Source organism: Argentina silus (assembly GCF_951799395.1).
Source record: "Argentina silus genome assembly, chromosome: 11".
Taxonomy (NCBI): Eukaryota; Metazoa; Chordata; class Actinopteri; order Argentiniformes; family Argentinidae; genus Argentina; species Argentina silus.
The window spans coordinates 11,780,083-11,797,297 of record NC_139665.1 but is presented as its reverse complement, the minus strand read 5'-3'; the positions used below and the strand labels follow the sequence as shown (position 1 = coordinate 11,797,297).

The window sequence follows — 17,215 nt, the reverse complement described above, 5'->3', positions numbered from 1 at the left end:
GAGGTAGTGTATGATCTTCATCAAAGACTGTATGCTTCGCATATCCCTCTCCGACTTCATTCAACTTTAGCCAGATTGTGATTTCTGCCTCCCTGGATTAACTAATCAGATCTAAGCACTCAATTGACATGTCAGATCGTTTGGTTGCAACTGACCTGATAACATCATGTTATTATGTTTACATCATCTTGTTGTTCTGATTCATGAAAAAACATTTCAATAAATCTCGACCGTTGAATGACAGAAGCGTGCCTTAAAATCTAACTTGTAACTTAGTGGCTGCTTCAATGATTCACCAGAAACCAGGATCCTTAGAAACAACTTTGAATTTTAAAAAAACACGATACAGTAAAAAAAAGAAAAGAAAAAAGTTTTAAATCTGCATGGGACAGGACCCATGTGCATACTCCAGGAGAAGGATGGAGACATGGGACGCATATAGCCTTACCAACACAGCTCCTACATCAGTGCTCAGCTCTAACTCGAAGATGGCACAATCTCCCTCTCACAGATAAAGGGCCAGTACATGGTGCAGGGGGCGTCGTACCAGCTGCTGATGGCCTTGCGCTCCAGTTTGCGAGTCTTCACGATGTAGCCGCAGTCCTCGTCGATGTGGTTGTTGGGCTCGCCCTCCTCCCAGAAACTACAACGGAGAACAATAAACTGCAGTCAACATCTCCTGCTACAGCTTTTCTTGGGTCGCCGACTAGGTGGCTTGTTTGCTTGTGAGGCGCCCTATTGAGGTGTGTTATCTATAGCCTCTGTTGCAGGGGAGGCCTCCACCAGCCTCCCCTGATATTGGTGTAGGAGACTATCTACCACTCCAAAGCACCACTTAAATTCTTTACATCAAATTTTGACTTGAGCGTTGATTGTATGGTTCATGATACTCTATAATGTTAATCGATTTCTAATTTGCTAAATAAGCTTTTGCCCATGTGAGTGGGGAGGTCTGCCCCTGTCTGTCCAATCAGGTAATTTCTTGACAATATTTCCGTCTATTTAGGGGACCCACCTACAGCAGCACAAGAGCTCCGATGTAAAGCAACTTTAAAGTGCAAGAGTCCACATCCTCCTCACTGAGTCCGCAGCAGGAGTGAAGAAGAAGAAGAACAATATGACAAAGAAAGATAAAGATAAAGGAGGACGAAAAGAGGAAGAGGTGGCAGAGAGGAAAGCAGAAGAAGAAGAATATTAAGGATATGAGTAAGATAAATGGAGAAGTCAAAATTTACAGAATTAAATTACATAAACAGGAAAAGAGTCAGACTATATCATAAGGAACATGATGACACAGCAGAAAGAGAAGATTCAAGAGCACAAACCCAGCCTCCACCCCCAGCCTCCACCCGCTCGTTCGCTCTGTAGGTAGGGTTTTCTAAGCCATGGGCTCCCTGCCATATTGTATACATGGTCGTTGTGGTCGTTTTAACTCCAGGCAGGGATCTCTACAGAGTGGAGCCATCCAATTAAGCCAAGCTTAAATGTATTACCATGTTCATGCAATAAATGGTTAAACTGCCGTGAGTGTCCTGAGGTTGTTGTCCCTGGAACTGGAGCAAAGGGCAAAGCTGCTTTCCTAAAGTATGTATGCCAACACAGAACGTTGAGTACACACAGACACTGTACATTAGTGGGATCTGGGGAGGCGGGTGGAGGTCTGGCTCGTGGTAATGCATGGAACGGAATGGGTATGGCATTAAACAAGGAATGGTCGTTCCTCATTCCATTCCATGCATTACAACATGCCCGTCCTCCGATTTCTACCTCCACCAGCCTTGCCCGAGGGGAATGTGTGATTGATTCTGTCACTGTGCACACAGTCCCTCAGGTCAGGTTCATGTGCCAGTCCTGGGGTGAGGAGAGCAATGTGTGTTGTGAACAGCGTCTGCCCCCCCCCCTTTTATCTGGACTGCAGGGGTCAGCCTTAACCAGGGAAGTATATGTTTGGAACTCCATTTTGTGCAAATCTCCCATTGACATGTTATCAGCGTATCTAAAGTTAGGATTTGGTCCTGAGGTAATCGGCTGACATTAACACTCATGAGAGGTGGACTGGTTAACAAAGGGGGCCATTGCTAACAGACAGTAAAGGACCCTCACAACAGGGGAGGCTGGCGGAGGTAGAAATCGAAGGACGGGCTTATTGTAATGCATAGAACGGAATGAGGAGTGGTATCAAAACACGTGTTTTTTACATCCCGTTCTATTCATTACAATGAGCCCGTCCTCCGATTTCTACCTCCACCAGCCTCCCCCGGTCTCCCACGTCTCTGGACCTGATACTCATGACAGAACTGGGGATCTAAGCTGAGGCGTACCCTCCGACCAGGGTGGTCCCGTCCACCCAGAGCCAGTCTGCCTCCGACGTCTTGTCGCTGATCCCGAACCAGTACGCGTTCCAGTGGCCGCGAGGTAACAGTTCCCACAGGAACGTCTGCAACAGAAGACATTTCATTATTATTTTATTTCATTATTAGTTATTTATTTTTTATTTATTTTAGCAGGGAGACCCATTGAGACCAAGGTCTCTTTTACAAGGGAGCCCTGCGTACACACAGTTTACAATACTACATAATACACACACAAAATGACAAGCAACATAATACACATTTCTCAGCTAAGAGGTCCTTAATCAAAACTTTTAAACATGGTAAGTGTATGCTGGATGTCAGGCGATGTTCTGTGTACATGTAACCGAGTTGGTAAAACTTTTCGATAGCGTAGCTGGTTTGCGTGTGTCGGCAAGTCAGAGGTCGCGAGTTGGAGACTCGGTTGGAGCGACTCGAATTGCCGGGCGACTGTTTGTAACGACTGTTTGTGACAACTTGACGTCTGTTTTACACATTCACATAATGCAATCATCCTTCTGCAGCAGGAGACAGATGTCGGTTTGTGAACTCAGACAAAGGACGAGGGTTTTGGGTTTTGGGTGTGAGTAGAGTCAGCATGAGCATGTTTACATGGTGATGGAGGAGTTCTTTCATCGACTGGATGGGTCTGTTGTTGTTGTTATGTAAGCCTTGCTCAGTGTTGGAGAAGATCAGCTGTATTCCCCAGACAACCTCCCTGACCTTCTCTCTCTTCATCTCTCCCTCCCCCCTCCCTCCCTCCCTCCCTCCCACCCACCCTCTCTTTACTCTCTACCCACAAATCTCCTCCCTCTCTCTCTTTCTAGTCGATCTCCCCTTCCTCCCTCCCACCCTCTCTCTCTTTACTCTCTACCCCAACTCTCTTCTCTCTCTCTCTCTCTCTCTCTCTCTCTGTCTCTCTCTCTCTCTCTCTCTCTCTCTCTCTCTCTCCCTCTCCCCTCCCTCTCCCCCCCTCCCTCCTACCTGTTCCTCAGCTGAGTGGATGATGGCCAGGTGCCCTCCCTTCTCCACACAGTAGGCCTGGCTGTCAGGCCAGGACTTGGACCTGGTGGAGATGAAGTAGCAGCTGCTGTTGAATAGCAGCCAGTCCTGGGGACACGTCGGGGGGGGCGGGGAGGTGGCCACTGGGGGGGGGGGCGCCGCCTCTGGACGTGACACACAGAGCAAGAGATGACATGTCAAGCCACTGGCCTTTTCTCTAGTACCCTGATGATGGGGTTGGTGCTACTAAGCTATTGAAGGGGGTAAATAAACAGTTATAGCTACAGACGGTTTACACAAATATTTACACATTAACGCATGCCCATACACGTGTGCTCATGCACACGCATACACACACACACAGACACATACAAAACACACGCACGCACACATACACACACACATACACACATAAACACACACACACACACACACACACACACACACACACACTCACACTCACACACACACATGCACATGCACACGCACGCACACACACAAAACAAAACAAACCTGCTTTGGCCAAGCGGACCAGCAGCTGGTCTCTCTCCTCCATGAGGCTGGCCTTCTCAGCCTCCAGCTGGCTCAGGGCTGCAGTCAGCACTGTGATGTTGACGGGCTGCTTCTGCATCTGGACCTGGCCCTCAGTCTGGTTCTGAGCCACGGGGCCCGGTGGCTGGCCCAAACCCTGGTATAGGTTCTTATCTGGGTCCAGGAAGAGAACGGACTGTTGTAGTCCAAAACGTCGAGGAAAAACTACAAAAACTACTACTTGGCACTAAACAACACTATCACAGCGCAGAGGCGGCCAGTAGGTTTGACCAGTCAGTTAAAAAACAAAGTGCTGAATATCAGGGGAGGCTAGTGGAGGTAGAAATCGTAGGACGGGCTCATTGTAATGAAACGGATTGAGAAATGGTATCAAACGCACATGTTTCAATGCATTCCGGAAACAGATGTCCACAAAGCAGTTCTACCCACCCAAATTCACATTCACATTCCTGTCACCAAACTGAAGGGTACTCACAGTGGGCGCTCACAGCGATGACGGACAGGAAGAGGATGACACACAGCATTGCCAGGCAGGCAGTGGCTAACCTGTAGGGGCCGGGGCCCGTCTGTCTGGGGACCACTCTCATAGGGGGGGGGGACACTGAGGAGAGGAGGGAAGAGAGACGGAGAGACAGAGAGAGAGAGGGGAGGGGAGGGGAGAGAGAGAGAGACGGAGAGAGAGAGAGAAGAGAGAGAGAGAGAGGGGGGGGGGGGACAGAGAGAGAAACCTGGGATGACACTTTGACAACCGGTCACAAATATTATATCAACACAATTTTCACCTAAAGAATGGATAACTTTAACATTATAGAATGGACATACCAGTGGAGGCTGGTGGAGGTAGACATCGGAGGACGGCCTCATTGTAATGCATGGGATCGAATGAGGACATTCCATTCCATCCATTCCAATGAGCCCGTCCTCCGATTTCTACCTCCACCAGCCTCCCCTGTGACATAGATACTGTATATATAATTGACAATGGGTTAATTGCGGTGGCTTTCTAGTCAAGACCATCTACTAGTCCCATACACGGGAAGCCTTTGGGTCAACTTAATCTCTCTCTATTTTATTGATTGAAAAAGGGTTGATTCGATTTTTTTGAAGAAGTTAAAGAGGAACAAAAGTTATTTGGGGAGCATGTGTCTGGTGAGCCACTTGTCTTGTAACTAGGGCTCCTAAAAACAGCCAAGTCAGCACATACAGTCACATCTTGTAACACCTACACATGTAAGTTACGAAACGCCAGTTGAATCATACTTCCCGTAATGTTGACGTTACTCAAGGTCATGCATTTAGAGAGGTGAACCACACAAAAGGAACACAAGCATAACACACAGGAGAGAATGTTTTCTTCCCGTCTGTTAAATGTCATTAGCAAGTTCAGACGAGTCCGCCCATCCGACTGCACCCGCGGACTTTGGGATTCCGGGAACCCTGGGATGGGGGGGAATGGGGTGGGGGGTGGGGGGGGAGTGGACTCCCCATTTGTTTTTCTTTTCTCTTCCGCTTCCAGTGTTGCCAGATTGGAGAAAATTCCCCCATGTGAGTGTGGCATTGACTGTACAAGGTCGTCCTATCGTGTGCACTGTAGTGTCCCCCAAAATTAGTTTTGATTATGAATACTACATCTTGCACAATTATTTTTTATTTTTCACCATATACTGTACAATTTTCACTATATATATATGTATACAGTATATGCAAGATGTAAATGTGACTTTCTGTATGACGCGACTGAGCGGATAGGTTTTTGATTGGCTTTGAAGTCTGGTTGTCATGTCGATTTTCTTTGCTCAGTAACTTTCGTGCGAGTGTATATTGCAACTGTGTAAGGACTAGCTGTGACTATTTAAGAGTAACACGTTTCCTTCACGGATCATATAGAATAATAGGAAACATGTGAGAAAACTATGTTGAAATGACATATGCAATGTTGACGTTATGAAAGACAGACTTGGCAACCCAAGTGTAATCAGAACGGGCTGCATGGACAACGAAGGAATGATAGATAATTAGATACTTCCATTTTGTTTTATGTGACAACATACATAGCTAAACATAATATCAAACGTGCATTCTGAAACATTTGGATTTTTCAATTGTCATTCCATCATGTATTTTTTTTTTTTTTTTTTTAAACCCTCAAGTCCAATAAACAGATGTTTCATTCAATACTACAAACGACCATGCCGTTGCTTACCGGAGTGGTTGACATCTGGACTGCTCAGCTCAGATTCGTCAAAATAGGGGCTGTCGTTGTCAATCAGTTTAGAATACATCCCGTCCATCGTTGATCCAGCACCGGTTGCCATCACGATCTCTACGGTGATCGTTACTGGGAGTCGGCAATAACAAGCTGAAATGCAGCTGTTGACTCCCCACCCTCAACTCAGAACCAAGTTGAAAAAACGTCTTCGGTGGAGAGAAGGCACCGTTTATTCAACAGGGGGTGGGGAGAAACGTTTGGAGCCTATTCGGATTGGCTTCATGGCTGACGTTTGGGAGTAAAACGTGTCTGTTTAACATTATTGCGCAAGTTCGGGGATTGTCCAAGTAAATTGGTCCCATTTTGAACTTAATTACATAACCTCGACAGCACACAGCCCCCCGTCCCGTTCTGCTTGGCCAATATTAAAAGGAAAAAACGTCAACATTGCTTCACTTGTATTCCTCAGTTCACGGCCTTAATCAGGACCAGCCGCAACCCTTACCTTCACTTATATGATAGGTTTATCTCTTCTGAGAGGCGTCTCCCATACACACCCAACAGACACAGACACACCCAACATACAAACACAACATACACACACACCCAACATACAAACACAACATACATACACATCCAACATACAAACCCAACATACATACACATCCAACATACAAACCCAACATACACACCCAACATACATACACACCCAACATACACACACACCCAACATACAAACAACATACACACCCAACATACAGTACCAGTCAAAGGTTTGGACCCACCTTCTCATTCAATGGTTTTTCTTTATTTTGATTATTTTTTACATTGTAGATTAATATTGAAGACATCAAAACTATGATGGAACACATGGAATTATGTAGTAAACAAAAAAGTGGTAAACAAACCAGAATATGTTTTATATTTTAGATTCTTCAAAGTAGCCACCTTTTGCTTTGATGACAGCTTTGCACACTCTTGGTGTGTGTCCAAACTTTTGACTGGTACTGTACATACACACCCAACATACAAACCCAACATAAAAACAGGATTCAAAGCTGCTGAGATTATTCTGCCACCTCCACTAACAGGTCAGGGGCAGGCCCAGACCAGGGCTGAGATTTGAGCAAAACGAGTTTGATTTATTTGACCAGGTCAGGTTAGGGGTTCCATCAAAAGTAACCAGAATAGCTTGTTTAACAGTTGATATAAAACATTTTCTCTAACATTTTCTCTAATTTAATCAATTTAAATCAATTCAAAATATATGTATCATGTGCACAGGCCATCATTGAGTCCATCCTCAGCTCATCAATCACCATCTGGTTCGCTGCCTCCACTGCCAAGGACAAAGGCAGACTGCAGCGGACCATTCGGTCAGCCGAGAAGGTCATCGGCTGCAACCTGCCATCTCTCCTGGACCTGTTCCACTCCAGGACCAGTAAGAGAGCAGGAAAGATCATCGCTGATCCTTCCCATCCTGGTCACCACCTCTTCCATAGACTTCCATCAGGCAAAAGGTTCCGGTCAATCAAGACCTCGCGCCACCTGAACAGTTTCTTCCCCATGGAAGTGGGGCTCACAAACAAGCTCCCTGCCTCTCACTGACTCTGGGACTTCCCCACCCCACCCCACCCCCCCACCCCACCCTGTCACACACACACACACACACACACACACACACACACACACACACACACACACACACACACACACACACACACACACACACACACATAATTTATAATTATTTAAAATTGTTCTAATTTATAGTGTACATGCCCCATACCCATTTCACAGCCTCTAGCCTCATTGCCACTTAGCCTCGCACAGCCTACAAAATGTATTGTTTTATTGTTCTATTTTGTAAATTTGTAAATTTGTTATTGCTATTTTGTTAATATTTTGCTATTTTGTAAAAGAACTTGTCAATATTTGCTATTGTTTTTTATGTCCTATGCACCAACCTCACCAAGTCAATTTCCTATATGTGCAAATATACTTGGCCAAATAAAATAATTCTGATTCTGATTCTGATTCTGATTAACAGTCAAACAATAAGTAGCCTTGGGTGGAGTGTTGACAATTCACCTCAGCAGGCATCATTTTAAGGCACCTTCTGAATGGGAAAGATTGTAACTCCCTTGCCTTCAAACGACAGCATCCTTCACGATTGATAATAATTACAGTGCTATAATTATTTTAAGATGAAGTCTATTTTTGATCAAGAACAATACTAGTTATACAGTACCGTTCAGTACTAGTTATACAGTTCAACTATGTCAATGCCATTGAGAGAGAGTACATGAATGCTCGGCCACTAGAGGGCGTCATTCACCGTTAAATGTTTTTGTGTATGTACTATACTGTACTGTACAGTTTTACTCAGTACTGTCTAAGTACCTGCTTAATACCGTCTGTAAAATAAAAATATTTTACCGGCTGTAAAATAAACGATTACCAAAGACATACGTGGCTATATCGTATGACTGGATATTAGCGATATATAACGATGACGCCTGTTTCTGCGGTTTGTGACGCATGGACTGAGGTTGTCATCTTAGACATACTGTTTTGGCATCATGAACATGAATGAGATTAGATAGTTTGCCAAGCGGCGCTGCTAAAATGACCTTCATCAGACCTTCATTGTGATAGTCTGATTAGCGTGACTGTGACTAGTATGTAGGGACGTTTTGTTTTAAAGTCTGTTTCAGCACATCATGCTCCTATAATCACCACAGAGATTAGGCCACTGTCTTCAGAGAGAGTGAGACGCTGACCAGTGCTGATCAGCGCCTTTCAATATCTGTTGCACGACGGGGATAAAATGTTTAAAAAAAACGTGACTGCTTGACAGTTTCAAGATCGAGGCTCAGGCAGTTTGTAGGGCGAGACGCTGTGAAGCGCCGCAGTCGCTCCTCACCAACTGTAGGGAGCAGCAGGCGCCTTCATTGATGGAGGCACATTTCATGACCAATCATGAATGTTTTCATGACACGTGTGTACCTGAATCAGGTAAAGCTCTGTATGCCGCGATTAGATTAGATTAGATTCAACTTTATTGTCATTGTGTACAGAGACAACGAAATGCAGTTAGCGTCTAACCAGAAGTGCAAAATAGCAGAAAGTGCAATGAACAGTATTTACAGGTAGTGCAATATATGAGCAGTAAGTAGTGCAGTATAATATAAGTAGTGCAGTGTAAGCAGTATATGAGTAGCATTAGCATTATTGCAGGGGTTGTGTAGACTGTGGTAGGATATACAGTAAATCATTATGGTATTTGAGAGATCTATTGCACATACAGTGTATTCAGTTGTATTGTGTTTTGTGGTGGTTTATTCAAAGAGTGTTCAAATGAGGTTCCATTGAGGAGTTTATAAACAATAGCAGCCATGTTGTCACTGCCAGGTTTTCAAGCCGTGCATCAGATGCACTGCCCCCGCCTGTCCTCGCCTGGTTTCTAGTCAGATTGGCTCCTCAACTTAAACGCGGCCATTGTCTTGCAGTATGAGACACTCTTATCGGTTAGAATCGTCTATGTTTGTAAAAAAAAAAAAAAAAAAAAAATGCTTACAAAAAGGGAGGGGCTGATCGATGGCCAAATCACCAGCAGGTGGCACTGTTGTCATGATGACAGCTGGCCTAAACGTCACGCCCAGGTACCTGTTACCTAAAACATGTCCCCATACCTCTGTCACCACCCTGTACTGAACACCAGGGGACGCTGGTGGAGGGAGGCATCGCAGGACGGCCTCATTGTAATGCATGGGATCGAATGAGGAATGGTATCAAATGGTATCGTGTGTGTTTGATACCATTCCTCATTCCATTCCATGCATTACAATGAGGCCGTCCTCCGATTTCTACCTCCACCAGCCTCCCCTCTACTGTACTCACACTATAGTGTGAGTGACTTCATGTCTGGATTTGTGGATCTACGTCTGTGTCAGTGTATTTGTGTGGGAAGTTGTCTGTATAATGTTGATTTATAAGTAATTAGTTAATGCTGTTTGTATATAGGTGGTTTCGGTGTGTGTGTGTGTGTGTGTGTGTGTGTGTGTGTGTGTGTGTGTGTGTGTGTGTGTGTGTGTGTGTGTGTGTGTGTGTGTATGTGTATATGTGTATGTATGTATGTATGTATGTATGTATGTATGTGAGTGTGTGTGTGAGTGTTTGTGTATGAGAATTGTAAAAGACAAACAACATTACTGTGGGATATGTTCCAGATATTGTAGTCAGCTGTGTGTGAGCATACCACTTGAGTGTCTGCCCAAATGCTAACACGCAAACCAGGTGGAGGTAGAAATTGGAGGACGGGCTCAATGTAACGCATGGAATGGAATGAGGAAAGGTATCAGGCACACATGTTCATTCCTCATTCTGTTCCATGCATATGGTCCCATCGGGAATCGAACCCACAACCTAAGCGTTGTTAGTGCCGTGCTCTACCGACTGAGCCACAGAGGACCACCATGTGGGGGGAGGGTTCTCGGATTGTAACATCCAGTGAAATTGTGAGCACATGCTCCCATCACTCCGTCCAGTTCAGTCCAAGCCAGATCGGGTTTAATCTCAAATCCTCCAGACCCCCCAAAAGAGGAGAACACCCTGATTTGGAGGTATGGCTACGTGAGTGTTCTGCATTGTTGCGTCAAACCATTGTTGCATTGTTCCAGAGCATTGTTGCATTGTTCCAGAGCATTTTTGCATTGTTCCAGAGCATATGGGCGGTTGGCTGAATCCTCACGCCGTTTTCCCTTCCACACAGACGGGGATGATGATGAATGAGCACAGTAAAGGTTCTCTGACAGAGAGGAAATGCTGCTGTCGTGGGCGTATATCCTGCAGGGACACATGCCATTTAAGAGATGGTTCTGTGATTCACATTGACTCTTGCATCACTTTCCCGCAAACCGTACGTAATGGAGATCTTTTAATGAGTTTGGACCTTGCTGTAATAGTTCAGTAACTTGTACAGTAAAGAGCTCTCTTTAGAAACCATGAAAGTCTTTTTTTTTATTATTATTTATCAGAATTCAACTATTTGCATATTGTCATGATTATAGCATTTTGATTTCAATGGAGGATAGAGCAAAGATCATTTGAAACTTTTGTTGAAAAGATTCATTTGAATAAATAAAAGTGTTGCGTTAAATACATTCTTAATACTTTAGTGCCCACTGTTGCTTACTGCCTAAAGTCAGCCCTAGAATTACCAGTGTACCAGGTAAGCAGACCTGCCAGGCAACCTCATGTTCCAGTGTACCAGGGTTACCAGGTGTACCAGCCAACCTCACGTCCAAGCCTTGATCCACCTGGCACAGAGCCGTACTGCATCACACACGTTCCCACACACACCCTTCAGCATTCACAGGACTGTAAAAGTAAGGCTGTTGGAAATCTGCCACCTCTGGCCACAGTGGCGAAATTTCCAGACAACATCCTCCTTAATAATAAATGGACTTGCAGTGTCGGACATTAGCTGTTGTGTTTCTGCATGTGCGCACGATTCGAAGAGGCAGCCACCAGAGACAGAAAGGTGTGTCCACCCCTGGCCAGGAACAGCAGTTTATATGTAAACCAAGTGTCGGGTAGGACACTCCATTTTAGAAAGCGCTTTTTCCAGACCAAAACAGCGTTTGTAAATGAAATATTTCTTTCAAGGGATCTCATTCCCTGATCGCCATCGATTTAACCATCGTCATTACAACCATTAGGACGCTTTTAGAAAGCTAGAATGTTCCATGCTTTTTAAAGCCTTGTGATAATGGTCTCCAGTGAATGAGAGGACAGGAAATGATCCCATTAGGAAGCTTTTAGAAAGCTTGAATGATACAGTACATACTGGACCTTTAAAGAACTATAAAGTGACTGTTCACTTCAAATGGAGTACACTGTAAAGACACACGTGCTGTAGGCCCACTTCCGCTTCTTTGTCTCAGATTGTTGTGGTGTGTTTCTGTGGCGTTGTTTGGGATGTGAGCCCATCACTCAAGGCATGTCCTCGAGCTACTGTGGGTCTGTCACATGTCTTTATGAGATCACAACAGCCATGTCTGATAAACACAGCTCCTCGTTCCATGGCAACGCCACTCACTAAATCCTAATCCTAACCCTAACCCTAACCCTAACCCTAAACAGTGTGTCAGTTCAGTGTTTTGGGTTAATTGGAAACATTTAAAAATAATAATAATAATAAAAAATTAGGAAATATATTACAACAAGAATTAAAACACGTTTTGGATTTAGGTCATCCCTATACCTCAAAGTTCAAAGTTCTTTATTGCAACTTACTGCATTTTGCGAGCAGAGCTGACTCATGAGTAATCATGAATGCGTTTTGTATTAAGATAGATAGTCATCTAATCTTGTCTAGTGTGGTAGTTTCAGTAGTTTGAATGGTCCCTCTAGCATCCTGCTAGTCCGGTTCATCAGGATTATCCTCCACCTCAACAGTAATACACTATGCAAATAGCAAAAACACAAATTATCTACTGCAACAGAGCAATAACCCACTCTAGAGGACAATAGCCGATATACGATTCCTGCTCCCAGAATCCCAGAGTGACTCCGTTCCTCATATGCAGGAGGAGGAAGAGGAAGGTATCTAACAGCTCTGTGGTCTGGAGGCTGCTGAGTTCCCAACGAAACTGATGACATCATCTTCAAATGACTCGTCTGACAGGCTTCCTTTATCACATGACCTTGTTGTCCCTGACAATATAAGTGGCAGCAATAACAGTGTCTTGGTGTCTACATGAGCTGCTCTGCCCCTTTACTGTTCCACTTCTGTGTCCTAGCCTGCCAGCCCTTGTTAGGGGGTCAGAGACAGTTACCATGTTTAAGACGAACCCTCAAGACCCACCTTTTCACAGTGGCATACGGTTGTCCCCCCTCCCCCCCAACTGCCTTCCCCCATGTTGAGGTTATTGTGTATCCTGCCCATATGCTCTTATTTATGTTCTGTGTTTTGGTAATGTGTTTGTTTTTTAGATGATGTACAGCGTGTTGAGACCTTGGGAAAAATGCACTTTAAATAAACTAAATAAACTTGAAACAAATTCAAAATAATACTGTGGCAATCAATAAAAAATAAAAAATAAAGTGTTGTTTCTACAATTTCCCTTTGTTAACTTGATAATATCAAGTATTCGTTGAAACCACTGCCTTTGAGGAACATTTAACAGTACCTGGCTTCTGTGCCATATAATATGTATGCCATTTAGTTGACGCTTTTATCCAAGGCAACTTACATCACAGTGAGTGCATACATTTTTCAGTATATATGGTCCCAGCGGGAATCAAACCCACAACCTAAGCGTTGTTAGCGCCATGCTCTACCAACTGAGCCACAGAGAACCACCATATCTGATATGTCTGTTCTGTTGCGGATGTGCGTGCACGTGGCGTTGAACTAATTTCCCTAATAACACCGTTCACAGACCAGCCACTCACTGACGGGTTGTGTAGCGATGCCAGGGGTGCCAGGGGGAAGCTCTGCCCAGCGCCAGTTACCTGTAGGGACAGTGTGTCTGGGCCACAGGGGGATCCTCCAAGGCTCAGGAGTGTCCCTGGGGTACGCAGGGCAGGGAGCCACGCTCCAGGGGAGGCTGGTGGAGGTAGAAATCAGAGGATGGGCTCATTGTAATGCATGGAACGGAATAAAAATGGAATGAATGAACGGAGCTCTGGAATGTACCGGGGGGGGCTGGTGGTGGAGGGGCTGGTTGTAATATATGGAACGGAAACATGTCTCAGATGCAGGTAGGTAGAGGCACACACACACACACACACACACACACACACACACACGTGTTTAATACCATTCCTCATTCCGTTCCATGCATTACAATGAGCCCGCCTTCCGATTTCTACCTCCGCCAGCCTCCCCTGGCAGATTCTGGGTGCGTGCTGTGGATGTTCTCTCTTTGTTTGATGACTAGCAGCATGGAGTAACCAGCATGCATGCAGGATACAGTACACACACACCCTGCACGCCATGACAGGTACGCTGAAGTGGACATATAAACACGCATACATGACATGCTGGTAGGCACACACACACACACACACACACACACATACACTCACTGAACACTTCATTAGGAACACCTGCACACCTTCTCATGGTGGAGGTGTTGTAATGGTGTGGGGAATGTTTTCTTGGCACAACTTGGGCCCGTTAATACCAATCAATCATCGCTTGAATGCCACAGCCTATTTGAGTATTGTTGCTGACCATGTGCATCCCTTCATGGCCACAATTTACCCGTCTTCTAATGGCTACTTCCGGCATGATAATGCACCATGTCATAAAGCAAATGTTGTCTCAAACTGGTTTCATGAACATGACAATGAGTTCAGTGTTCTTCAGTGACCTTCCCAGTTACTGGATCAAACACATACACCGACACACACACAAACAAACACACACACACACACACACACACACACACACACAAATGTATTTCACATTCCAGAAGTATTCTCGCTCTGACAAACCCAAACACATGACAGGGGAAGCGAGGCATCTGAGCAGCACGTCCTCATGCTCTCCCTCATTTACAACCACACTTCCTGTCCCCCTGTTCCTGTGAAACCTGACCTCTGACCCTCCCGCAGTCCATGACCTGCTCCCCGGTGTCACTGGGTGTCTCATAGTAGGTACATTCCAGGGAAGGGCTGGTGGAGGTAGAAATCGGAGGAAGGACTCATTGTAATGCATGGAACGGAATAAGGAATGGTATTAAACGTGTGTGTGTGGGTGTGTGTGTGCCTGTGCCTACCTACCTGCATCTGACACATGTTTCCATTCCATACATTACAACCAGCCCCTCCACCACCAGCCCCCCCCCCCCCCCCCCCCCGGTACATTCCTGAGCTCCAACTGCTATGGGCATGTCCTATCCCGAGCCCTCACCTTCCTCTCAAGTGTTGTGCTTTCCACCTGATCCCCCAGCAGCCTCTGCTCTCTGGGTGGCTCCAGAGGAGAGGGAGGGGTTTGGGGGGGTGGAGGGTTGGGGGGGGCTGGGCGTTAGCTCGGAGGCGCTGTCGGCTTTGGTTTCACCTCTCTGAACAGAAAAGACGGTGGGCCACGCCCCCCATCCACCTCAGTGGGGCTGCAGTGGAGAGAGTCAGCAGCTCTTCCTCGGTGTCCACACCATTGAGGACTTAACCTGGTCACACCTGGTCACCCCTGGTCACACCACCTGGTCACACCTCTGTCTTTGCTATATTATTATTATTATTATTATTATTATTATTATTATTATTATCATTCTTATTATTATTATCATTATCATACTAATTATTATTATTATCATTATTATTATTATTATTATTATTATTATCATCATTATTATTATTATTAGAATATTGTACTGCATTGTTGATTGTTTGATTGTTGTTATAGAATATTGTACTGCATTGTTGATTGTTTGATTGTTGTTATAGAATATTGTACTGCATTGTTCAGGAGCTAGCTTGCCCTAAGCTTTTCATTGCATCGTCTACGGCTGTATTCTACGTACATGACAGATAAACTTTAATTTGATTGCTGTTTGTGTTGTAGGAGAGAAGACCTGTGTCCTTGTTGAGGACTGGCCTTGTGCCAGTAAAGGAGTATTATAAAGCAGCTTCGGTGACACTTTAGTACGGGGAACACATATAATGCGCTAATTTGTGGCTTATATACTGCGTATAAGTGTAAGTCTTCAATAAGTAGCTAATTGGTCAATGTTGGGGTATTACCAGCCATTTATTAGGTATTCAGTGTTTTCTTATTCTCATGTTAGAAGTCAGGTAGTAGGTGGCCAGTTAGATTCCAGCAACCCTCCAATCACTGGCTCACATCCGGGTATTGAACCAGCGACCTTGGGGTTTACTGGCTAGCTTCCTAATCTCAAAGCCAACCTTGCCTTGCAATACCCAGATACAACCTTGCAATAACTTGTTGTGTGTGTGTGTGTGTGTGTGTGTGTGGGTGCTAGGTCGAAAGCAAGCATGCATACTCTACGAATGAGTGTAGCTACAAATATGTGCATACTAAAATAAATAAAGTGTTACTCAGAGTTCATGTTTGAATGTGTTCTGATAGTTGACATTAAGAGTTAAAGATGACTCATTCTGTAACGAAACTACAGATTATTTCTTCATACACCAGCACACGCCAACGTGACTGTATATGGTACACACCCACCTTATAACAGGTTAATAACATTTAGTGGCAACTGTTCAGGGAACTCAAGAAACAGAGGACTGTCTTCTAAATGATTTCCCGGGCTTTTCATGAACAAAAGAACCATGCTATAAAAAAAACAAAAAACACATTTGTCTTTCTTAGAAACATACATAAATGTCACTAGGAGGCAGACAGGTGTATGAGATGCCCCTAGGTTTCAACAGACACTTTTGAGAGTAGCTGACCTTTCTGAGAACCTAGGCGTGACGTTAAGGCTAATCCTGAGGTTGCAGAACCACAGGGGTGGAGCTTTCAGTCATACCTGGGTGTCAGGTGAACATTTACGATTTCTGCAGCATTTAAAAAGTTGTGAGACTCACAGAACTGATTGAAGTAACACACAACAAATGAAACAAGCACGTGTTCAACCAAATTTCAAATTGTAGTCAGTCTCTTGAACGAGAAAAATGCTCACCTTTCAAAAACAAACAAACAAACAAACAAACAACAGCAAATTAGATAGTAACCGACGCTCTGGAACCCGGCTGCTGTTATTCCAAACTTTAATCATGAATGAAAGCATCCAGACCTGAATATGCAGAGACAGTCCTGCCTTTGATTTAACAACTTAATCTTACAGGAGAGCTGTGCATTTCACTCCACTGAATGTAATCGTTGTTATTGCGATTGATATGTTTGAACTGAAAGCTAAGTATTTTATCATTCAAGAGAATAGACTTCAGTTTGTAGTTTGTTTTAATGCTTGCATAGGTTTAGACCTACAGTAGGCTACTGTTGGCTTATTGAGTAACAGTAAATCCGTGTTTTATGATTAAGAGCATACGTCAAGGTCTAATGAAGACATTCCAAAAAGCAAACTTGCACTTGGTAAAGATAATCCCTCGCATCTCATGA

General features: G+C 44.5%; 1 protein-coding gene across 1 annotated transcript; it reads right to left on the bottom strand.

Moving 5' to 3' along the window:
- On the bottom strand, positions 1 to 6,354 carry LOC310811722 (uncharacterized protein). The gene is made up of 6 exons (XM_083679985.1): positions 6,109 to 6,354; positions 4,381 to 4,506; positions 3,867 to 4,058; positions 3,336 to 3,517; positions 2,322 to 2,437; positions 1 to 643 (listed from the first exon to the last, which is right to left on the bottom strand). Exons 1-6 carry the CDS (start codon positions 6,218 to 6,220, stop codon positions 478 to 480), a joined length of 894 nt encoding a protein of 297 aa, XP_083536111.1. The 5' UTR covers positions 6,221 to 6,354; the 3' UTR covers positions 1 to 477.
- Positions 6,355 to 17,215: the final 10,861 nt, after the last annotated feature.